At 39.0% G+C, this 26,194-nt stretch overlaps 2 protein-coding genes across 2 annotated transcripts in view; one reads left to right on the forward strand and one right to left on the reverse strand.

The window, feature by feature from the left end:
• The first annotated feature begins 3,049 nt into the window (after nucleotides 1-3,049).
• On the forward strand, nucleotides 3,050-15,202 carry sash3 (SAM and SH3 domain containing 3). The gene is made up of 8 exons (XM_036569022.1): nucleotides 3,050-3,285; nucleotides 5,479-5,571; nucleotides 8,497-8,631; nucleotides 10,387-10,534; nucleotides 10,642-10,784; nucleotides 11,088-11,300; nucleotides 12,184-12,328; nucleotides 14,227-15,202. Exons 1-8 carry the CDS (start codon nucleotides 3,223-3,225, stop codon nucleotides 14,436-14,438), a joined length of 1,152 nt encoding a protein of 383 aa, XP_036424915.1. The 5' UTR covers nucleotides 3,050-3,222; the 3' UTR covers nucleotides 14,439-15,202.
• A 500-nt stretch (nucleotides 15,203-15,702) lies between these two features.
• zdhhc9 (zinc finger DHHC-type palmitoyltransferase 9) overlaps nucleotides 15,703-26,194 on the reverse strand; it is a 34,965-nt gene continuing 24,473 nt past the window's right edge. The window contains exons 6-9 of the mRNA XM_036569023.1: nucleotides 25,354-25,456; nucleotides 23,111-23,214; nucleotides 21,811-21,919; nucleotides 15,703-18,457 (exon numbers count right to left, since the gene is read on the reverse strand). Coding sequence (XP_036424916.1) covers nucleotides 18,290-18,457; nucleotides 21,811-21,919; nucleotides 23,111-23,214; nucleotides 25,354-25,456 — 484 coding nt within the window. The 3' untranslated portion in view covers nucleotides 15,703-18,289. The remainder of the gene's footprint in view (nucleotides 18,458-21,810; nucleotides 21,920-23,110; nucleotides 23,215-25,353; nucleotides 25,457-26,194) is intronic.

Consider the following 26,194-nt stretch of genomic DNA (forward strand, 5'->3'; position numbering starts at 1 on the left):
ATTCCGTTTTTCAATGAGGGTGGCTCTGACTGGGTGAGGAACTTCGCTAGGCAAAAGCAGATGTTGTGATGGATGAGATCATCCTGTAGGGCTGATGGCTGAAGAGAACTATCCACAGTTTCTAAATCACCTTCTTTTCCTTTCAAATTGAATGTTGTTGTGTGGTCACAGAATGAATGTATGTGCTCTCCTTGATTACGCTGGAGCAGATTACTTACGCTTACACTAAAGGATACCCCTGACCCACAATGAGGGCGTCTACACATCATGTGGCCGGCTGAACAAAAATAACTCTCTGTGCCAACACACACACACACACACACACATGCACAGGGACTTCCTCTGTCATCTGTTTATGCAGTTCTTGCTTGTTGTCTACCAAAAGGCAAGAGCCACATGCATTTGAAAGCCTATGTCTGTTGAACATTTAGTTATAGAAACTCATGTAACTGTATGCAGAATGAGCCCCATCTGTGGCTTCTCGAAGGCTGCTTTGTGGTCTGATGGCTCCTGTAACGGGTCACATATTGTTTAGGTTACAGTCACCTACTCTATGATGGCCAAGTTTCAAAATAGATAAGCTTCTGAACGCTTTTGTTTGCACTGCACAAAAAAACCTGAACAAAAACCACACCATCCAGCACATCCTCACAACAGAAGGAAACAAAAACTGAGGAACATAAAATGCACCACACACATGCACACACTCACAGAGCACTTCAACACTATACTATACTGTATACTAATACTGGGTCCCTACATAATGGCATTCAAGCAATGATTAAATGGTAACAATGGGCCCAAAGTGTGCCAGGAAAACATTCACCACACAATTACACCACCTCTACCAGTCTGGACTGTTGACACAAGGCAGGTGGGGTCCATGGATTGATGCTTTCTGTCCCTACTGTCTTCAACTGTCCAGTTTTGGTGAGCCTGTGCCCACTGCAGCTTTCTGTTCTAGGCTTACAGAAGTAGAATCTGATATGGTCTTCTGCTGTTGTAGCCCATCCGCCTCAAAGTTCAACATGTTGTGCATTCTGAGATGCTTTTCTGCTCACTACAATTCTACATTCGCTGCTGACCACTCTCATCAACAGGGCGTTTCCATCCTCAGAACTGTTGCTCACTAGATGATTTTTCTTTATTAAACCATTCCAGAGACTGTTGTGTATGAAGCAATTGAAGAAATACTCAAATACTCAAATTCATGCCATGGTCAAAATAACTGAGGTCACTTTTTTCCCCATTCCGATGATTGATGTGAACATTACCTGAAGCTGCTGGCCTGTATCTGCTGCAACACAACTGACTGATAAGTTGCATGAATGCGTCGATGTACACATATATATTACTAGCCCACTTAATGAAACCAAACAAACCCTTACTTTTTCCTAGGAAATGACCAGTACCAAAAGTGTTTATAGTATAATTACTTCCAAAAGTATAAAAACAAAATCTCTGCAAAGTTTGATGACAGAATTTTACTGATGCACTGAGTTGAAACAAAAACTGAAATGACAAAGCCAAAACTGTTAGCCCTCTGACAACTAATAGTCAATAGTGTAACCTTTCTGGCTCACAACTGACAGGAACCTTTTTACTGTAGTTCCTAACTAGGTTGGTACATGTCTCTTGAGGGATCTCAGCCCATTCCTCCATGGCAAATTGTTCCAGCTCATCCAAATCACATGGTTTTCAAGCATAGACCTTAACCTTGAGCTCCCACTACAGATTCTCTATAGGATTGAGATCTGGGCTTTGAGAGGGCCACTCCAGGATCTTGATTTTGGTGTCCTTCAAAAAGTTTTGGATCAACTTCCAGTCATCATCCAAAATGTACCAAATTGGGGCCTTTACACTGATGAATGTTTTACTGAATTATGTTAACATTGGACAGAATCTTAGGAAAATGTTCTCCTTGGGGGTTAATAATTTTGACCTTATCTGTATATATATGTTTTTTTTGGCCACTTGACACTACATATGTACAGCATAGTGGTTTTAGAGGGGCATGATGACTGGAATAAATAAATGAACTTGACTGCTGATCATGGATGGAATACCCGAACATGTCAACATGTCACATCAAAATAAAAGAATATTAACAAATACTAACAAAATCTTTGGAATGCTGGGAAGCTCCACACCTGTCAGTACAATATTCAAAGACAGGCTGCTCAATACTGAAAAAGTCCTGCTCACTTTCCCAGTATGCTGTGCAAATAACAGTTAATTACTGTTGTCTGACAAGAAGCTTGACCTGTACTTGCCAAAATGCACCATTTTTGCAGCATTTGCAGTATTTAAGGAATACAGTAGATTGCTATAAGTGTTTCCTCTGTACATTTACATCAGTTCATTACATTGCAGTAATCAAATGTCAGACAAGCACTGACAGAATGACCATATAAACTAATAGAGCTTTCAATTTGTAGGCTTGTTCCAGTGACTGGTTATCATGCAGTGATGATAGTGAAGTTGTATTCCTGCCTCCATTAATGTGGAGATGAAAAAAAAGTAGCTCAGTCTAACAACCTGCACCTCAGTCTTTTTGTCCCTTAGTGCATGTGGAAGACGTAGGAGTAGATGAATTTTGAAAACTTGAAGTCATTTTACGCACAGAATGAGTCACCTCTGAAACTGTGAAGTTTCCCTGGCCTGGCTTTGTTTTGCAAGCTAGATGCAAGAGCTCACTTGTTCTGCCTTTTCTGTCACGCCAAAAAAGGCAAGATTAATCAAGTGACTATGAATGTTTATTCTGCTAGGGAAAAAGGATGGCAATGCAAGAACATTTCTCGTGTTGTTGCATACAACACAGGAACTACCTCTCATAACAGTTTACGAAACACCTGGGACACGAGGACATTAGTGATGGTGTGATGTCTTTTGAAGAAACTCCAGATAAGCAATGCCTTTGTTCAAGTGCTCTCATATAGATTTGTTTTACACAGGTATAAAACCACTTGGTCGACCAAATCCTACCCCTGAAAAAAAAAGAAGTTCCTGTCTGGTCATGTGACTTCCTCTCACTCACAGTTCTCCACTCAGCAGAGCAGAGAGAAAGAAGTTTTTTTTTTCTCTTTCTTCCTCCTCTGGGTGCTTTTGTGAGCCGCTCTGACAGTAAGAGTGACAGGCGTTGGTGTAGGCTCAGCACAAGTTTCAGACCGCCACAGCTCCAATTGTGTGTTCCTCGATTAAAATCGGCCCCCTCTGAGCATCATGTTACGGCGGAAACCCTCCAATGCCTCAGAAAAGGATCAGGCCCAGGTGCAGAAGAAGAAGGTGAGACTTCTTCAAGTTGTTTTGTTGTGTGAGTGACCTTGCGGTGGATGTGCTGGAGATGTGGGCAAAGGTAAGGTCAAACATTGCCATAAAGGACTTCAGATGGTAAAGAACTTTGGAGTTTTTGTTCAAGTTACATGGTCTGATTATGCCCATATCTGATTTTGAAAACCACATTTTTTTGGCTGTAATAGCAACATTAATTGAGAGCCAACTGCATTCAGGTTTCTGTATAACCTTGTCATGTACAGTCTTATAAAACATCTGTATCGACTCAGTGGTTGACTGTCTTGTATTGCTGCATTGTCTCAAAAGACTGTAGGGAATGTATGTCAGGCTCGTATCATTGTATCATTGTTCAGGTTGAGATGCATGGCTGCTCACTGTTTCCTGTAGAGACACAGACCATCGTCACACATCCTGAATTTATTCTTATCTCGTAAGTGTCACAGTCAGTCTCTTATGAGGCCCTTAAGAAAGCTCCAATGTGACATTTACGTCTGCGCTTCGGGCCCGCTCCGCTCCAGGGCTTTTCATTTGCAGGGAATCATTTGCACCTCCTACGCTTAAGCACCATGAACCCTTTTTTCCACTTGATTGTCAGCTTTTGTTCATCAACCACAAGTTTCAGTATTTCTCTCAAAAAGGCGTATAGATGCACGACATTGTTCTGAAGCAGCGAGCAGCCCTAAAGGCCAACCGGCAACCTTTGAAGAGTGTATCTAGAAGAGCAGCACTAAAGGAGCTGAATGTACAGGCAAAAGATTTGGTTTTGAGGCTCTGTCTGCATATGATGCAGTGTTCTTACCAAAGTCCCTTTGCCCTCTGTTTTTCCACAACGTCCGTATGAAAGAACATACTGAGGAAGTCCAGGGGCAGGTTCTAAATGTGCTTTCTCATGGTATCTAAAACACAGTGGTTCCTCTTGAGATGATGAGCAATGGTTTCCTCAGATATCTCTTAAGCTTTGAGTACATTACCAGTCACTACAACACCAAGAGGCAATTATTTTTGCCATGTCTAGGTACAAGCCAGAGTTCTAAAAACATTAAGCGTATTCAGTTTCAAAGTATGGTACAGTTCTACATGTGTTGAGAGGCTCTACTGCTTTCTGTTGGGAATGGAAAGTCAAGCTAAAAGATAAAACTATTGATCTTATCTATATGGCAGATATGACAGCAGATATTCAGCATAATCACTATGAAACTGGCTCATCTACAGCCATCTGCCTAGGTCAGTCAACATTACTGTGCATTATATGTTCTAAAAATTGTCACAGCTCTACATTACTTACACATTTCAGAGTATATAAAGTCACAAGTCACTAGAACATATATATAGCAGGACTGTGTATGTATGTACATAGTCATTTGTGGCCTTTTATAAAGTGTGCTATCTATGTAATGATTTGTATAAATACATAAAGATCCTTCAACCAAATGTAGACCATGACCATGTACATTAATTACCATAATAGATTCACTTTCTGAACAGGGATTTGCTGTTGTTCTGGTTAGCATTGTGTATTTTCGAGAGATGTGACGCCAGTAGTTTTCTCGGTAGAGTGTGGCTTCTTCTCTTATCTCCACCCGTCATTTGTGCCACTGTTTCTCAGTACAGGAAGTGAGTATGTCACAGCCAACTTTTGCAAGCCAATCCCAGCTAAACACTGCAGTGGCGTGACAGTGGGCTACTGATTTCAACTAATCTTGTCATTTATGCTCAAAAGACTGACCATAGCTGTGTTTAGTACAATGGTCAAAGCTTGTTTAACTTGTGTTCTCTCCATCATGTGGCAATGAACAAGTGCCATTTGTATGAGATGGTATGACACATTCTTTTGTCCTAAGCCTTTCTGTTCCAACTATAAATATACACCTAGAAAAACTTCATATGATACATCATAACCACAAATAATTTTTATTTGCTCAGTAAGATATAAGCAAAAGTTACCATTCCCAGAAATCAGATTATCAGATTATCACCAGCAAACAAACCAGTCAGCAAAGACTGACATGTGCCAATAGAAGAAGAGACTTTGTGTTGTTATTGTTGGTATTGTTGATAAATAGCAGTAATTTTTTACATTAAACTTTTGACAGAATGGCATTTGGCAGTAGTATGAACTCCTGAGGGTCTTTTAGAAGTATATGTTGGCATCACTCATTTATGTGAGTGTGTGTGTGTCCACAGCTGACACTTCAGAGATCCAGCAGCTTTAAAGACTTCATGAAGCCCAAGCCGTCTTCACCTGTGGTGAATGCTGAGTTTACTCTGGAGGAGCCGGTGAGATTTCTGTTTTTTTACATGTTGAGCTTGGTTTTCTGGACACAGACTAGACCTAATTTTTGACTTAAGATCAGAGACAGCTCTCCTCTGATATATAGTGGCCCCAAAAAAGTATTTGAATGTTTCAAAGTGTACTAAGTTCATAGCATTAGGAAAAACGTCAGACTAAATGATATTTGTTTTGGCAAAGTATTCTTTCAAAAGATTGTTGTTTCAATTTGAACAGACTTCTTGCAGATTTGCATCCAAAATGCCTTTGTATAATTCTGAGTTCATGATCCCCTCAGTGACCAGAAGCTTACTGTTACCCTTGTAGGAACATTCTACTGAATTAGGTCTCACAGTAAAAAAAATCTATTTAAAAAAACAACAAAGTGTTTAGACCTTAGATATTTACAAGGCTTATGTCATGATCTGTTTAAACCCAAGGCATTGCTTGAGATAGTAATAAGCTAAATACATACAAAATCATCATTTATAGGGTATTTTCTATTAAAGGTGACTGTCCCAAACTTTAACACATAAAATGAAGTTAAACGTTTTTAATTTATCATGTTTTAAATTAAAAAAAAAAAAAAGAATAAAAAATGCTGTCCCATGTTTTCACTTCACTAACGAAACACAAAGAGTTGTAGTCCATAGACAGAGCTTTATTTTAGCCACACCCCTACATCTTAGAGCAGGAAGTGAGACTGCATCCCTGTCCCTCGTGGCCACATGGTGAGCAGTTAAATCCAATTGTTTTAGTAGTGTGTCCCAAAGTCGGAAAATCAATGTGTATCATTAAAAATTGTCACTACTGAAACACATTTTCTGCAGTCAAGAAAACTTTTTTATTTGTTTATGAAAAATTATTTTACGTGTGTCTGAATGTTCAAAGCCATGTTTGTTAGTCACCAAAAACTCTGAATTCTGGCTAGTGTTTTTGAGTTCTGCTCAAAATGAGCTAAACTTGTCACTACCGGAACATTTGGTGAAGTTTCAGCAGCATTTTGATGGTTTTGTTATTGATTAAATGGAATGTTGAATTATTTATTTTTATTAAATAAAAATAATTAAGGTACAGGGTCACTCAAAGCAAAAGGATTTTAATCTAAATCCATGTGTCTTTAACTCTGACTGTGAACTACATCAGCAGAGTGTTCCTGTAAGAATAACAGCCACAGACTCTGATGATTCTCCAGGCTCTCTCCACACACAGAGTCTACAGTCAGTTTGATGTTTTTGCTAAAAGTGTTTTTCTCTGAAACAAATATCATTTTGTTGAATGTTTTATAAAGTAAAGATACTTACTGGGGCCACTGTATATATCAGAATTTATGACAGTGTCTTTTGTCTTGCCTTTTGAAACCTTTACATCCATCACTGTTTGCACTGTAGAAAAAATGCATATCAATGTCTTTATAGTTAAACTATAATTACAACAGTACTGACACACATTTATAGTTAAAGTAAAAGGATTGTTTTTATAGGATTATATTTATTGAAAACAGCATGTTTTGAAATGTTACAGTTAAAAGGTTATCCGTAATGAAGGGTATCTGTAAGGTTGTTGTCCTTGGTCACAGCAGACATACTGGTAGGAGACAGAAACAGAAAGATCGGTTTGAGATTTAGCAGCGGCCTGTAAAACCACACTGACTCTATTTAAAATACCCAGGCAGGATATCATCTCCGTATGAGCTAGCCAAGCATAGAGCCTGAACGGTCTTCTGAAACATACACATCTAACACAGAAAATAAATAGATAAATAAATATGATGTATATTGAAAAACATAGCATAGAGATCATTGATCATTTACCTTTTAAAACTCCCGGCTTATTATATCCTAAGGCTTATTATTCAATTACTACATGGACTATGCTGACTACGCTGACTGAGTTATTCTTAAATTATTATCTTGAAAGAAATAGAAGTGTGACATAAAAGCTTGGAGACGTGGACCTGTACTTTAGTAATAGTTGGGGATTTCTGTGTCTGACTGTGTTTTTAAACATGTAGCGGAACTCAGTAACATCGGTCACAGTGGCTGGTCCCCTTCTGCAGAATGTGGTGGTGTGCAGGCCGTATCTTGCAGTAGCAGATAGTGTTGACTGCAGTGCACAAAGCGGCGGCCTGGTTGACTCACTGCGGTAGTGACACAGTAACCACACACTGTTGTAGGAAAAGGCCTAATCTGACTCCAGAGCTGCTCACTGCTTTGCGCTGCCGTTAACTGACACGACTCATCATATCAGCTCATCATGCGCAGGTTCATGACACGAACAACAAAAAGTGTCATTCATAAGAACAGGCCGTGCCCAAAGTAGAATAGATTTAACATGTTTTGCTGAAAGCACAAGGGAGATGAGAGAAGACAACAGGATATTGAAGTTAGAAGTGTTCTGGTTTAGAGTCCTGGGCGGACTCATGGCCGAAACCTCGTTAAAGCCTGAAAATGAAAGCAATCAGGGGAGGGGACAACAGAAAAAGAGGTAATGAGGAGTGTATATGGTTTGATAGTGATGAAACAGGAGGAACAACAGTGTTTAACCTCAGCTATTACATAACTCGATGTAGTGACATTATGGGAAAATCAAATCAAAAGAGAAAAGACTGAAGTGAACCAAATAACAGCACAATAGTGTACTGCTTGTAATCATAAGATTTTAGAATTTGAAGTCCACTGACATTAAAACAATGTGGACAAACATTCTAATAATGTTTTAATATATGACTAATCCCAGTTTATTTGAATGGCACCCTTTTATGTGCTACAGCTGATAAACAGTGTAATGCAGTGTAATAAATCTTCATTTTCAGCAGTGGTATGGTTAGTGTTGGTTTATGGGTTAAGGTTAAGGTCAGGGTTAAAGAACGGTAAAGGCAATGGTTTAAAATCTAAAACTGTGGACTGTCCTAATCACATGTATTCCTTAAGCTACCGGAGGGTGCAGTTCAGGAAGACTCTGGAAAAAACAGTGGGAAGCTGGGGAAGAAATGGCGGAGCGTCATCACTCGCACCATGACCCGCAAGACGTCCAAGATGGTGCAGAAAGCTCTTGCAGAGGAGGGGGTGAGTTCAGGGAGTTACCAACATACAACATGCAAATATCTAAATAAATCACTTTTCTTCATCAGAAAGGGGGAATTCACACTAGCGATTACCATATTGACATGCTGATTGAGTGGGCAGGTAGCATGTAAAGGGAAAAGAAGACATAATTTACTTGGCTTTGTCAGTTCTTGGAAAAAATGATTGGTGTAGAACTTTACATTACAGTGCTGTGCAAAAGTCAGAGACCACCTTTCATTTACTTCATTCCCACTTAAAATGGCCACAAGTTTTGATGAGATTAGATATAAAATAACCCACTTGTATATGAAAAGGGAAAGAAAAGTTTCTGAAACTGGAGTTCAAAAATGAGAGGAAATGGAACTCTTAACAACTGTGCAAGACCTGGCAGACCACCAAAACTGTCACCAACAGATAAACAGTACTTAAAACTTTCGTCTTTGAGAGAGGAGAAAATCAAGCTGCTTCAGATCTGAAAAAATCTACAGGTGTTTCTGTCAGTCTTTGTAAAGTGAGAGGACAACTCAACGTTATGAATCTGAAAGGATGTGTAGCTGTCATTGAGAAAAAACAAGAAAAATCAAACGAAGAAGCTGCTGGTGTTCTCAGAACAGTGGAGTCCAGACTTCAACATCACTTTGCATAGTGAGAAAATGCATCCAACTTCTAAGACTAAGATCTTCTAAGAACTTTGGAGGTGTTGAAAAACATCCCTCCAGATTTCTCTGAAAAACTGAAAGCGAGAAGAATGCAAGCTATAACAAAAGAAAGGGGTGGACACACTAAATACTGAAAATCTGTCGTAATTTTCTGTTAAATGTGTTTTTCTGAAACTTGTACTAAAACCTCTTACAATCTCAGGCTTATTATATACTAAGGCTTATTATTCAGTAACTACAGGGACTTCACTGCAAATTGGTTGAGCTATTCTTAGGTTATAGAAGTGTGTAATAAAACTTTTAAGGGGTTAATAGCTGTTTTGACTGGAAATTAAATAAATGAAGGTCTCTGCACAGTACAGTATGTGGAGGTTCTAAAGTTCTCCACACTCACACATCTCATTTACAAAATGGTTCTTTATGGACTCAAAAATGGTTCTCCTCTGGCATCACTCACTCTGATTAATACAACACTCTGAACCCCTAAAATCAAAAGTGAATTATTCTAAATCTAATAAACAGTTGAATTGTGTTGTCTGGGTTTCAGTGAATCAAGGAAAAGAGACACCTAAAAGAGTCAGTATGACTGGCAACAGAGTCATTATGTCTCCCCCTTCTGGACGAGAGTGGGAAATCTCAAGCAGTCAGTATTAAGTGTGCTTTGATAAGAAATGTAGGCAAAAATGAACAACTTGATTCTCTGTTTCAATGGTGTAATAATTTCAATACAGTAGCAAAAAAATGTAAATATTTAAAACTGTATCATCGATGCTCTCCTTGGTCCATCATTTACTGTCTTTTGTAGAAACCACCATCAGTGATCAAAAAAAGCATGTGGGTGTCTTATTGCACTCTTTTATAATATTACTATTTTGCACAAGGACAAAAGCTACTTTGCATCTTTTGTTTAATAAATAAAATAAAAGAAATAAAACTTGTATTTTTCTGAACCAAACTTGTGTAGTAAATAATTAGAACTCAATCAAGATATTGACAAGATTGGAATCAGGACATTAATACAGACATGAAAATCTGTGAGTCAAGGCTTTTCACTAAATTCGAATAAGAAGATCTAAGGTTTATGCTCTTCTTGCAGATTGAGAGCGGAGAGGACGGCTCCATGTCCCCCATGTCCCCTTATGACGGATGGACCCCAGACCTGAGTGCTGGGAACAGGACGTCTGTGTGCTCCAACAGCTCAGAGGATACCATCCACTCACCACTCTCTCGCCAGCTCTCTGGATGTAAGCCCTCTGTTCACCTTGCTTTCCACAAATATTTCACTCAAAAAAGTTTCCTCAAACTGCTCAGAAGAGAAGGCTAATGTCTGACTGTGTTGTTTGGTGCACAGGTGGGGACAGGCAAAGTCTGGACAGTGGCTTCAGTCAAAGAGACAGTATGGACAGCCCTTACACAGGACCTTTCTGCGGCAGAGCCCTCGTCCACACCGACTTCACCCCCAGCCCTTATGACATCGACTCTCTCAAACTGCAGGTCAGATTCTTTCTATCATACAGCCTGCAGTTCAGAAGTATGAAATCACTGGACCTATTAATCAGTTTTGGTATTTTATATACAACAATAGCTCACAGAATGTAGATTTAAATATTATAAACAAGATATCAAAAGGTATTTGTAGATATCCAGGACGTATGTAAAATGTATTCATTTAGCATTAGGCATGCACATAGAATCATTTTCTACATTTGTCCTCATCCAAGAAGCCTTTATTGAAAAGAAGTTGAAAAAGGTTTGTATTTTGGTATGAAGTACTGATTTGTGCTGTCTGCTACACAGAAAGGGGATATCATCCAGATCATTGAGAAACCACCCGTTGGCACATGGACCGGTAAACTCAATAACAAAGTGGGCTCCTTCAAGTTCATCTACGTCACTGTGCTACCAGAGGAGGACACGCCGCCGAAGAGGAAGAGGCGTCAAAGCCAGGGTCGTCGTAACAAACCCAAACCCAAAACCCTAGAGGAGGTTCTGGAGAGGATCGGCCTCACTGTAAGCTTCCACTCATCACCAGTGTACAATTACATTATATACACTGATTCTGAATCTCAAGTGCCATAAAGATGTCATGGCAGATGCCATATGCTTGTCACGACAGATTGAGTCCAGTAATAAAACAGTGTCATGTTACCATTGCTATTAATTGTCATGACATGTTGTAATGTTTGATGTCATGACGGCTAACTAGATTACACAGCTAACTACAGTACGCATTTGAAGTTAGATAAGTATGTGACATAAGCATAAACATTATGACGTATGACAACTGCCGGTAATGGTAATATGACTCTGTTACAATATGACTTTGTTACTGAACAAAAGCTGTCATGACAACTCAAGTGAAGTGTTAACTATTTGGATTCACATCAGCTTTGTTAATTTAGCTGCTAGATACTCAGAGGGTTTAGATTCAGAAATTTGATGAATGACTTGTTGGTAAACATTAGAGACTGTGGATCATTTTTTTCCTCTCATCTGTGGTCGGTTTCACTACAGAACAGCTGTTGGGGGGATATTTTTGCTTGGTGGACTAATTTTGACTCAGCAACAAATGCCTGATGCCTGATACACTCATATCCACAACACACACACAGCCATTCCACTACCATATCAGTACCACTGCTGTGCTGAGAATGGTCCACTACCCAAATAATATCTGGTCAGTGGTCCTATGGTGGTCCTTTTTCATTGAGGGACAGGGTAGATGGTGGATAACGAATTGTGCATCAACAGATGGGCTACAGTATAAACCCACTGAAAGTGCACCTAAAATACCTAATAAACTGGAAACTCATTGCACTGCAGTTTAATAGTTCATGAATCACACTGCGGTGGTAACACTGTTAACAGTTGGTTGACTTCTTTGTGTGTCCAGGAGCTTGGAAATCTTCTCTCCATGCATGGTTTCCAGAGTCTGGAGGACTTTGGAGGGCTGAAGGAATCTCACCTGAACGAGCTCAACATCACAGACCCTGAACAGCGTGCGAAAATACTGACAGCTGCCGAACTGCTTCATGACTGTACGTCCATTTTTGTTTCTCTTTTAATAATCAAACTGTAGGCGAAACCTTAGCAGTCTTTCCAGTGAGGTAGAATGATTTTATCACTTGGGATGGTGCCATGAGGCTAGATGAAGCTAAAGTCCATGTAAGAGCAGCTAGGGCTGAATGCCTCAGCAGTATTAAGAAGGAAACACTGTTCACAGTTGTTTGATTTTGTTGCTTTTATATTCCACACACAGTGCTACTGCCAGCAAGCCAGCTTGTTGGAAATATACTTTAGTCCTTGGATGCATATTTCGGTCTTTCTTTCAAGCAGTTCATTAGCCTTAATTTGAATATTCCCACTTTGCACTCTTTCCTTGTTAAGCTCATTGCTGCATGGTTGGATTGAAGCCCAGCGGTCATGTACACCAACATGTTTCACACTGCTAATTGGACAGCCCGCTGCCTGTTGACCGTGTCCTGCTTATTCGAAGTTTAGCATTCTATAAACGTTCTCGTGTCAAGTCTCCGGGGGGCTGTTTCAGTAAAAGACTGTGGGAATATGTGGAGCAAGAAACCAATAAGCAGGAGTCTGGCAGCTAGTTATGAACGTTTCAATAGTCCTGTATGTTTTCAGTACAACGACATGATGAGTTTAATAAAAGTCAGTACTTTTAGCTTTCAGTTCTTGAAGCTATTTAAAATAGTCTAGTACTACTTCAATGGTGCATTCTGCTGATAAGCATATCAATTTGCTCCTGCCTATTTGACTCCAATGTGTAGGCATGGTAATGAAAGTTTTATTCAGTAATATATTTGACCTTACACTCTTAGAAATTAGGTATAATCCATTTTGCATGTTATGTTCTATGTCATGGAAACTGAATTTGCCTTGATTTCTTTTAGATAAAAGTTTTTAAGTTAAGAAGTTCCAGAACAGGGAAATTTCACCTCTGCATTTTAGCTCATCTGCGGCATGAAACACATGACATACCCACTAGTGAATGCACACACACTAGGGGGCAGTAAGCACACTTGCCTTAAGTGGTGGGCAGCCCTATCCACGGTGCTCGGGGAGCAGTTGGGGGTTAGGTGCCTTCCTCAAAGGCACTTCAGTCATGTACTGTCGGCTCAGGGGTTTGAACCGGCGACCTCTCGAGCCCACGACTGCCCCTTTTTTAATGTTGTCTGTAAACATTATTAAAGTTTGAAAACAAACCGTTCACTCCACCCGTCCATTTAGTCTATGTATGGAGACCAAACTGCAAAAACAGCTTGTTTTGAATTTAGTGATTTTTGTAATGTCACCAAAAAAACAGTGCATTTACCTATTCAGTTTAGCCCTGCCCATTCATGCTGAAGTTACAAGTAGTATTTCAGTCTGGACTGCTTTTTGAAGGCACAATACAAGGCAGCCAATCAGAATAGGTGTCATTTACATGCATCAGTCTTAAAGATACAGTATCAAAAACAGCCTCTTTAATTACAAGATATAAGAAGTGGTTGGAAAATGATCAAGATTCATCATGAAGTGGACCTCAGGGGAATAAAATTAAATACAAGAAAAATGTAAGCTATGAGCTTTTTCAATATAAAGGATTGAATGTTAGACTATATTGTATGTACTCTCTGTTTCCTTCAGAACACAAAGAGGCCACATTTAAATGAGTGCTACTTATTTGTGTATGACTTGTTTAACATTTGGAGAGTTTTGTGTTAACAAAAAACCCACTGAATTAAAAAATCAGAATAGTTAAGTAAACTATAACAATTTGATATTTAACTCTATTCAGTCCTATAAACACTGGACATTCAGATGTGTTTTTAGTTTTTGTCCAAGAGCATTGTGATACTACACTTTTTATCAAGTCAAAATTCTGCTACCATGACAACCTCACTGGCCGCTAAGTGAAATCTCTGTTTTTTTTTGGCAGCCGAGGGAGAGTCTGATGAAGATGAGGAAAGGCCCGAGGAGAAGGCTGATATGCCACGTGACTCAGGCTGCTACGAGAGCACGGAAAACCTGGCCAACGGGCGTGAGGAGATAGAGCCGGAGCCTGAGGCTGAAGGTGATGTGGAAACAGCCAAACAGGTGGACGCGATTCAGGAACAGCTGCAGGAACTGACTGTGGAAGAAGGTTCTTGAGAGCTACAAAGCAAAGCATCACTGAATAATTCCACCAGCTGCCCTTTCTGGGCCTCCCTTCACCTCACTGAAGGATTAAAAGCGCTCGTCTGGAGCTTGTAGCAATCCGACTCCATGCCAGACCTCTACTTCAGATGCACAGTTGTGTAGACTGAATGGCAGGGAATTGACTGTAATGTCTGTGATTTGTATTTGAAGCTGCAAAGAGGCTTTTGAAGTGTACTCACTGGATGGACAGTACCACTTTCCTGCAGTTGTTACGTTTCTGTTATTCTGGTAACATATTTTAAGAGCCTTTCAAGAGTTTTTACATGAATTAGACTGTATACATATAAATAGAACATGTACAGTGGTGCTTTAGCACTCTGGGACCAAGGCCATTATATGGGCTGGCTGTGCCAGTACTAGAGCTATTTCTTTTGATCTAGTTTTACTTGAGAGAAATGTTTCATCTTCCTACTACAACATAACAAATTGTATTTTAAAATGTTTTCTCTATGAATGTATATTATTGGATGTTAGTGGTATGAATTTCTTACAGATTTTTTTCTTATGTACAAGACAATGTGTAGTGCGTTAAAAGTGTGCTGATTGTAGTCTTTAGTCTATACATGTTTAACAACCAACATATATTACTGTATATATGTTTTTCATAATACATTTTTGTGTTCTCTACTGTATTGTCTTTTCTTTCCTGACTGTCTGTCATATAGAGCGTGTAATTTGTTTTTGTTCCTTGTGGTTTTTAATAAATCTTTCAAAAAATAGTATGGAGTCTCTCTTGAGAAGATTGTACGCTATTGTATATTAGTGTATATACAGTATACACTGAAGTATCCAGACAGCTCTCTTAGTGAATTCAGCCATTGTCAAATGCACACCCACACTGTATAATCTGGTTACCTTAGGTCTTTGTGCAGCTGATCCAGAGTATCCCATTCTATTGCCAATGCCACACCCCTCTAGGCTGTGGAGCAGTGGAACCGCGGTCTCTGGAGTGATGGCGCTCAGTCTAATACTCTGAGGTGAGCTGGGGTGGCGTTTGTGATCCAGAACTATTCATCCAGCATCAGTACATGACCTCACTAATGCTCTTGCTCGTGGCTGAATGCAATCAAATCTGCACAGCAATGTTCCAACATCTAGTGTAAAACGTTTTCAGAAGAGGCAGTTAGTACAACAAGGAGGGGGCAAACTCCCTATAATACCCTTAATGTCAGAAGAAATGGGTCAACCACTATTTATGACACAATGACAAGTGTGATAATAAGACATTGTATAATTTAATGAACATACATACATACACACACCGATCCAGCATGTAAAAAGAAGTGAGAAGTAAGTATGAGAGAATCACAGTGTTAATACAAAGAAAAGTGAACATAATTCAACCTGTGATGCCTTATACTGTATACATTCTACATTGTAAACATATATCTAGAGCAGACCTTCATTTGCTAATTTTTCAATACATATTAACCCCTACAATGACTTGGCATTAGGACTGATTGTTTAATTGACCATTATTTTAAGCTGGACCATGAAATGAACACTACTAATTCTGCTGGCCTGATCATTAAAGAATAAAGAATATTTATATTGAAAAATATCAATATTACTATTGACTCCTACTAAGAAATTGGCAAAAATGCATCAAAATAGCTCAGAGTTTGCTAAAATGTTAAATGCACATATCACATGTTTCAGTGGTTATAACCATGACCTGCTGTTGGTGGTCAAAGGCCTCTGATTAAGCAGAACCAGAATCTGGCCTGTCAGTTGCAGCAATTTTCTACTGGTGCTTGAAGGTACAGATCCAGAGTACTATTCAACTTAAAAAAAAACAACTGAGACAACTCAAAACAGCTCTTAAAATTATATAGGAAACTAGCGGTTAACATGCAAACGTATGCATTAAAATCAGCAAATTTTCTCAAGTCCTTCTTACATCACTCTTCTGTACTTCTCTTGGTGAAACTTTGTTTTTCTCTCTCTCTTTCCCTATATAAATATATATATAAAAAGAGAGTTAGAGAGAGTCCATCAGTTCCAAATCTTTTCACAGAAAGCACAAATATTGACTGCTTGCTCTCTTCTTTTCGACTCGTATGACACAAAGATTCTGCTTGGTCATAGTGCTCAGAAAAACAAAGTGTAATCACATATTGCCCCACCCCAATCCAACTCGCACAAAAAAGGAAAAAGAAGAAAAGAAACAACATGACAAAAAATGTTTCATCCAGCACACAATATTCCACAGGCTTGGAGATTCTGTGAATTTAGTAAATGTTAATTGCAATCGTTCATCATTGTACACCTAGAACATCCTTCCACTAAGACTTTGCTTAAGCATACACAGAGAGGCACCTACTCTAGCTTACAAACGAAGAATAAAACGCATCGAAAGAAAAGACACTCGCACAGATCACAAACTAGCATGGGTTAAATATGTTGCCTACATCATTTGATGCATCTTCGATCTCTTGTAAACACTCTTCAGTTCCCTGGGCCTGGCGTCTCTCAGATGATGAAAATCATGTGAACTAAATCCCATCTACTCTTTTTCTTCGGCTTTGCTGCTCACAGAGGGGTCTGTCAGCTATGAGTGATCTTCACTCACTCACAGAAGGGACAGAAGGAAAAAGAAAAGAACAGGAATACTGAGAAAGAAAATTGCCTACAGGGGAAAGACCAGGAGAGGATGAGGATGAAGGTGATGATGAAAGAGGCAGATCTGGGATGACCTTGCTCAACGCAGTAGGAGGGTGCACAGTCACCAGGTGAACGAGGCAAATTCAGCCACTTCTTGTAGAATATCCACAACCTCTAAATTATTTTACACTATATACATTTATACCATGGCTTTCTTGGTTTTTACTCTTTTTTTTGCTTGTTAATGTATCATTGGTGTTCTGTTAAACAAAAAAAGCCAACTCTTTAATACTCAACATAGATTATTTTCGTTTAGTACTATGACATGGAAATCTGAAGTGTTTCTCTGCAAATGGCCTTAGTTGTCTGAGATAGTGCAGCTTTCAGATAAGGCACTGTTACTAGTGTCTGTCGACGACAGGCCGGCCTCGCTGAAACACAAGAGATGTATGTGAGTGGCCTTCATGTCCTGACCTGAAACATTTCATACTGAATTCAGGTCTCGGTAAAGCACAGATGCCTTGACTTCAGTGAATGACATTAAAGAAAACAAAAATCAGGGTGAGTTAACTTACTGTTGCTTAAAATTAACACTTCAAAACAATAATAAGATAATGTAGAAAGCAGGGAGTTGTGTGGTCATGCCTATGGGGAACTACAACCAAAGCAAATTCATGTTCAGTCCAATGACCAGGTGTCCAGTCTGATCATACGTCATCTGTTCATATTTAATCAAATCCTGCACGACAGTTCTCGCCATCTTCAAAACCGTTTCTGTGTTGCATAGGACCTGTTGCACCAAGTACTACAGAATCTAGAATTGCATGTTCTACAGGGTTTAGATTAGTTCAAATGGACGGAACATCAATGAATGGTAAATGGCCCTTCAGGAACAGGTAATGCCACTTGAAGGAAAGCATTGCAGGTAGACAGTCAACAAAACACGGGTCAGTTTGTACGTGTTTTTGTGTCATGCAGTGTTTTGGAGAAAAGGGGAGGGTGGCAAGGCGCCTCCAAGGAGCCTTCAACAGTGAGGGAGTGGCCACTTTGAGAGGCCGTTCGTCTGGACATGGGCACTGAAGAACAGACGCTGCTCTGAGCCTCAGAGTCTCTTTCAGAGTCTCTCTCCAACACTTTTTCCACAGTTTAAATGTGTGAGTTCCTTAACAGACGAGTGTTTAAAGGTGTGTGGCGAAGGTCTAGTGGGCAGACTCCTTGACAACAATGGGGGCAGGGGATACTTTTGGGCTAGGGTCCCTGGGGCTGGACGCTTTCTCCTCTTTCGTAGTCTTCTGGGCAGCTGCGGCAATGCTGGGCTTGGCCTCGTCAGGAGTGTGCTCGTTAGGGATCAGCGGAGCTGTGGTTTTCTGCAGAATAGAGAGAGCCGCAGTTAGCACAGCAGGAACTCAGTGATGAGCAGAAAACCAGTGGCAGAACATCTTTAATAATATGGTGGACTAAGACAAGAAAATCTGTCTCAGTGCAGTGAGTGACTGCATCCATATGAGGACTGATGTCTTAAAGAAGAAATACACCAATTTTGAAACGTTTCTGTATAAATAAATTGTAAAGACATTCAGAGTCGTTTGATGTGAAATGATCCGCTGTGGGGAAACTTGCCTTGTCAGAACTGTTCACAGTGGTAGTGATAGGAACCAGACGTGTGAAGCTTTTAATATCTCTAGAAGCTCCCTCATGGAAAATTATTATGTGAAATTGTTACAATTATGTTGCCTGATACCTGAGATTTTGTTTTACTTTAGTTTTGAGGTAAAGTTCTGGCCGAATTTTTTTTTTTGTATTTTTACCCATTTTTTTCTACCCAAGTTTAGTAATGGCCAGTTTCACCAGCTGCTATTATGTAGAATGCACTGCAGTGAAAGTGCCGATAAACATCAAGCTTATTTTTACACTTGTATGAATTTAATTAAATAAACCTTTCTAAACCTTTCAACACAATTTATACATTTGGTGTCAGTTTACTGCCTCTTCACTGTTTTCAAGCTGAAACTTATAGAGTAAAAAAAAAAAAAAGACTAAGCCAGAAACATTAGCAGAGATAATAGACCAATAGTGTTTGTCTGTTTATCTAAAAGACTGACTACCTCTCTCTGTGTAAATTTCTAGCCACATCATTTATTATGACTTTCAGTGGTCTCGTTTTAATATGGTTTTAATTTAACGTACTAATGGCAAAATACTGAGTGACACGCTGTGGCATGCTGAAAAACTGAACAGTGCTGAACTAACATGTCTGGTGTGTGGTTGCCTTAAAATAATGGCTCCTTCACCCAAACAGTACAGAATGTGTCTAACAAAGAACCATTTAGGATTCAGCCACAGGTGCAGAGTTCCCTACTGGTAGACTATTTGTGGGAAGAATCCAAAATTTCTGAATTTTCCTGGCCATGGATGGCCTGGGATTGAACTCCCAATCTATTGACAACAGGGCCAACACTTAAGTAAACCATATTTGTGACTGGATATATGCAGAGCACTGTGAGAAAAGACATTTTTGGGATTTATCGTTATTTAACCATTATCAAGATTTCACATAAAACTCAAAACGTGTACATTCACTAGTCATTCTGGCTAATAAATAAAATGGATATAGTCGTGTTGCACACATCACAACCCCTGGTTTCTCCACTGTAAGGAAAATTACAAGAATTGGTAAATTTCTCTACAGTTCACATCATACCACTCTGAATGGCTACGTTTGCATCTTAATGCCCAAAAGTATTTAATCAGCCAAAACAATGTTTGGTGCCTAAGTTTGCTTCTGTAGATTTGCACTGGAGCTACAAAGTAATGTAGCTACCAAGTAAAGGAAGATTAAATTCTATTATGTAGCACTGTGTAAACTGCATGCCTAATAGGTTTGAGCGATACTGACTTTTGTGATTATCACTTAGAAAAATCTCAATTAATGATGAAATCATCTAGAACAAAAATAAAAAATAAATAAACAAATAAACCTACCTAAAAAAAACAAAACAAATAAAAACCTAAAATCATGGTGTTGTCTTTAAAGTTTAAAGTGGTGGATCTAGACAATTTGACCAGGGTTGGCAAAGGGGCAGTGGATAGTTTCGACAGGTCAGTATTTACAGAAGTTTTTGCAATGTTAATGAGTGACTGGGGGAAGGGTGGGCGTTTCTGTTGGAGCGTTGTTCCACTGATAGCAAAACAAGTCCCACCTTAAATGCACAAACTTTGAAATTCTGGGGTGGAATCTGGGGTGTATATGTTACATCATTCGGACTGAGCAGTTGAATCTTTCCATTGGGTATAAATCCAAAAAGTTGCCAGATTTAGAGTATGAGCAATTTTTCTTCTGAACGTGTTCAACGCATTTTATTTCCACATATATGGTCACGTCAGATGGGTTCTTAATGAGCTCATGGCAACCGTTTAAAAAGGTATTTTAACAGGATACTTACTAGTAACTGCAAAACTAACAAGAAAAGTCTAAACTGAAAGTAAAATCACACATTTTAATTATTTAAAAAGAGTGAATTCAAGAGCTAAATGGTAAACGTGAGCAATTAGTGAAATAGTATAATTACAGTCAATGTCACTGGATAACGTGGCAGTGTAAGATCATGTAGGGATGATCAAATCTTTATATCGCACAATCCTAATGCCTAAATCATCCCACACTTCCTTCAAACCATGTTGAGCTCTGAAGTACTTAGATGGACAATAGAAAAGAACAAAAATACAAACAAAATTCAGGTTTCAAGAAGGCTGTTCCTCCTGTTTTTGAAGCAATGAGATGTACTTTTGTCAATTTTTATATACAACAGTATGTCATTAGAAAGTTTATTTGAGACTACTAAACAACCTGACGTGGTTTGAGGTGTGTAATGATTAAAGTATGTAGTTTACCCAAAGCTAATTTGTGGGATCTAAGTGTCCATTTCTTTAAACCTACATCAGGCTTGTAGCTCCAGTGCAAAACTAAAGAAGAACATTTTGGACAACAAATATGTCAAAACATGGCAAAACATGATATGGACTGCGGGGTAAACTGTGTAAATAATACTTTTCCACACAACTATTCCTTTAAAATCCATGACCGCAGCGATTCATGTTTCAGTACCTGGGGCATCTAATGTCTCTTGTAAACACAACTGTTCAGCGGAGAGCATTTTCCTCCCATATTTGCCGGAGCCCCACCTGGAGCAAGGCACCAAATCGGAAATGCCAAAATTTGAGTCACTATGTTGTGATTCTCAAACCTGCAAAAGGTCACCTGAATAAATGTACTGCCTCACTGAGTGCCAGAGCCCACAAAATAACAATCCCACAATAGAGAAAACACCCACACACACTCAATCTCTTCCACAGCTTTCAGAAACTTCCAGCACAGACCACATACACGTGACAAAAGCAAATCAAACACTCGTGCCACTAAAGAAATTCACTAAATGCTTTCCTCTCTAGTGCAGAAATTGAAAATACCAAAACATTCTGTGCCTCCACCTGGATTTTTCACAAAGGTAAAAGCAACTGAATGTAATTTAAAACATCTATTAAACAACACCCCTTCTAACCTCTCCTCTCCACATCCACATCTCCTTCCTCTTTCAGCAGACAGTAGAACAGATTTAGGCGGTAAGCCTATTCTTTTATGCAGAGTCACTCCATTATGCACTCTGGCAACCTGGAACAACTTTCATGTTAAACACACACACATACACACTACTATTCTTACTGTGTTGGGTGTAACTGGGTTGCTCTTGGTGGCCACAGCATCAGGAGTGGGTGGAGAAGGGCTGGAGCTAAGAGGGTCTTCTGCCATCACCCCTCTTCTGTCCAGAACACTAGAGAGAGAGACAGAGAGAGAGAGAGAGAGAGAGAGAGAGAGAGAGAGAGAGAGACAGACAGACAGACACAAAGAGGAGAGAGAGAGAGAGACACACAGACAAAAAGAGAAAGAGACAGAGAGAGAAAAGAGAGAGAGACAGAGAGAAAGGGAGTTAGACTTTTAATTTAACAAAAGTACAAATAAAATTCAGGTTTTGAGTTGGTTACTCCTATTGGTTTTAGCTGGGCATCGTACTTTTTTTCTATTTTTCATTTCATGGCATCTTACAAATCACATACGCAGTAAGGCTGGAATTATGTAGTAATTTATCAATAATTATCGGTAACATGTATGAAATTGTAAAATGAGTGTTCTGCACTCTGGTCCACTAACTGACACTCCTGTTCTTACTTCACTTACACAAGAAAAACACAATCAGGAACAATATTTTTTACTCTTAATTATAATTTATAATGTTCGTCATAAGGTCTTTTTACACCCGGTTGATTTTGAGATGAAAGAAGCAGATGTTATTTTTAACAAACTGAATGAACTTTCGCTCCCATGGACTTCTTAAGAAAATGGATTCATCAGGTAGTGATGGTGACAAAGTTATCATTTTTCTTTTAGCTAGTGCGACTCAAATCCACAGACACTGGTTAACAGCCCATTCTGCTAAGAAAGTTTACCACCTGCACCACCAGCGCTGAGGGCTGTGTGTTTGAGGCACTACTTTAATTTGGAGTTCCAAACATTACAAGAGGCAAACAAACCACACAAGCAAGGCCTGTGGTATGAAAGCATGATTTTTTAAGGCACTGGGCTTTGCTGCCCTCTCTGGCACAAATGTAAACTGTTCTGAATGAATGTGTAAATACAAGTAAATTTAAATAACGCTAACTGTCTACATTTTATGCCAAATTAGAGTTTTCTAAATCATGCCAGCCCAACATATAAGCAAGTAATTAAGATTACTTAACAACCTGATGTGGTTTAAAGAAAGAATGAGATCAATTCTCCATGCATTTTGCATGATGATAAGTGGTGGGTAAAAGTTTCATTTACTTAATAGCTAAAACAGCCTCACAGCTAAAGCTGTGCAAAGTTAAAAAACTGAACAAATTCTGAACAATGAATTTAGTTAAGTTTTGCATGTGACTTACTTTTTTTTTTTTTAAACAAAAAGACAGATCAGCACGATTCCTACCTGGGGTAAGTGGGGCCACAGAGCACCTCACAGCAGTTCTTGATGATGTTCTTGTGACTGTATGGGTTTTGGACACGGTTCTTCCCCGACCATGAGCCTTTTATCTGCACAGAACAAACATAAAAGCATCAGAACTAAGAAATCAAGCTGGCTGGGCACCAATACTGCCAGCAATTACAACCAGCTCAGCCAAACTCAAAGCATCTACAGTCCTCTCGTATTCCTGATGCTGCTGCTGCAGGTTAGATGCCAGGACTTCCAACAGAGGCCCAGGCAAAAGAACTCGCTTCTGGCTTATATCTTATTCAAAAGTGCCGTTTCAGTTTTAGTTGTTAACTCCCTCTGGGTCTGACTTGACCTAGTAAAAAAAGAACTAGTCAGGGATTTAAAGAATGCATGTCTGAAGGAGTAAGACAAGGCTGCTCCGGCATTAGCAAGGGGTCTTTTATCTTTTCCTGGATGGAATTTAAGCATGAATCAAAAGCACTGGATAACAGGATAGAGCTTTAATGACTTCTATTTCTGCACAGCTGTGGTTAAATTAGAAATGGGACTCATGAAAAGACTGAAGATTTCATCTGTCTGTCACTTTCTCTTGCAACAAAAATAGGAATTGCTCTCAGCTAGAAGCTCAGGCTCAGGTTTGAAGGTGCCCTTTGTGTCCATGCCTCTCGATAAATCACCTCACACTTTTTTGTACGTGATCTGTATCGCCGCCAGCAAGTATTGATATGTCTATTATTAGCAAGATCAAATTCACACAAACAAGAGACTGACATGTGCTAATGTGTCAGCCAAAAACATCACTCCTCCCTTACCCCTTTTCACTCTCTCTCTCTTTCTCTCTATGCACTCATCTGATGGATAAAGTGCTGGCAGGGAGTGTTATAAATGAATCATTACAGTAAAGTGTGAACGTACCACAGCCCAGAACTACAGGCTCTGCAGTCAGATCAGGGAATTGCCATCCTCAAGCATAAATAAAACTGTGCTGCAGCACTTAAATACACAAGCTAACACTTTACTGTAGGGCAGGGTTCATCAGGCTACATCACACCTACATAAGCTCATCACAACTGACTTAAACCTACAAAAACATTTATAAAGCAGTAATAAGCACTTTCTGTTATTGAAGCTTATTTTGTCAACCTTTATATTTATATAAATATAAACGTATCCACTGTAAATGTATGTTGACACTGAATTGAAGTAGTTTTTGATAGTCTAGATCACATAATGGTAGAGGTAGTTTATGATTTTGGGTGCAATAACGGTTGCTCTGACAAACGTTTGATGATCTGCTTTGTAGTCTCTGCCTTTAGAAGGCTTCTTTTCAGCTCTTTAAAGGTCCTGCTTTAAATGCAGGAAAGGCAGAATAATTTTTTTTTGTGTTATTAATAAAAGTTTTTGCTCTCCATAAATATAGCATCATCTGTATTTAAGAAAAATTATGTTAAATATGTTTAAGGACGTTTAGGTTGCAAATATAAGGGGAATATGTATGGGAGCAATCCGCAGTGTTTAATCGAAATGTTAATGATCATGAGTTCTGTAATAAATAAAAAAAGCCTGGGGGGGGGAGAGACCATAGATTAATTTGTAACAGTCAGACAAAAGTGCTGTTGTTGGTAGCAATAAGAATTTGAGCACTTTTGTTCTTTCAGTTAAGGTTGGGGGACCCTGATTAAAGTGTAGCTTCTAAAAAAAAACAAAAACAATGAAGCTTTCAATGCAGGAGAGGCAGAATAAAAAGGTAAGAGAGAAATAAGTAAGGTGTATTTCAATGTGAAAATGCACCATTTTAGGATGTTCAAAACCTAGGGTCATCCCAGTAAAACCTGCCCATTTTTACTCCTGGAAATATGCATTTATAAAAGTTTATGTAATTCAAAGTCAGTTGTCATGACAAGCTTATGTAGGTGTCACACAGCTTTTTGAACAATGTCCAACAATAAAGCTTCACCATCCGCGCACACACCACAAGGTCAGCTTTACGAGATGAGCATATGCAGGATTGTGTGATTGTGTAAATGTTTACTGCGGCAGCATAGCAGCAGAAAATTCACATTATAGTTTTCTCTCTCCTACGATCCAGGCACACTGTTGCCAAGGTGACAGCTGACTAGCTTTAACGCCTCAAAGAGTTTACCACAGTTCAGCGCATACATTTATCTCTACTGCAGCAGGAATCAGAGTGACACAGGAGTGTGAACTGCACTCTAAGGTACAATAGGAACACTCACATCCTCGTTGGTGGTCTGGTTGAGGGAGATCAGATACGTGTGGAAACCAGTCAGTCCCACCACAGACCAGAGTGTGAAGAAGCACACCAAGACCTCTATCACAGTACAGTAAGGAGTTAAGGAAACAACACAATGAACATTGTCACAGTACTCCTTCTGGCTGCTTTGCATGAACATCTAATACTTTCACTAATGACTCACAGCATATTTACATTCACTGGTCGCTTTAGTAGAAGCACCTGCCTTGTAGGTCCTCCTTGCTTGTACACAGTTAGAGACTGCAGCCCTAATGATGCGTTTATATATTGGTTTAGAAAAAATAAAAAGGGTTTTGTGCCTCATAGCAGAATTGTTGTAAATATGCAAACAGTGACAATATGCATACAATGGTAACATGCAGCCAGTTTATTCTCACAAACATTTTTTTGACAAATACTGTTTTCTGCAACTTTTACTTTCACAATTTGTATAACGTTGTTGGACCAAGTATTTAAAAGCAAATTAACATGATCTAAATATTTTGAAATTTAATTGCATTACTACACCACATTGACAGGCATTTAGGTTTTTCTTTTTTTGCTGTGCCACATAAGATTTTGTTTTCGTTTAGAAGGAAATCATTAAAGAGATTCAACAGTCAAGTGTAAAATGTCAAATGTACAATCACATTGCTTCTAATTCAAAAATAAAGTGTAATACGACAAATAAGTGGCTACATTGCAATGATGAGAATTAGTGTCAAAAAAAGCCAAAAAAACTTTAAAATAAAAAAAATGAACTCCATAAACATTTTGCTTTAGCATACAGAGCTCCAGCTGATCTAAAAAAAATATTATAATTA

The sequence above is a fragment of the Colossoma macropomum genome, unplaced genomic scaffold (assembly GCF_904425465.1).
Source record: "Colossoma macropomum unplaced genomic scaffold, Colossoma_macropomum, whole genome shotgun sequence".
Lineage (NCBI taxonomy): Eukaryota > Metazoa > Chordata > Actinopteri > Characiformes > Serrasalmidae > Colossoma > Colossoma macropomum.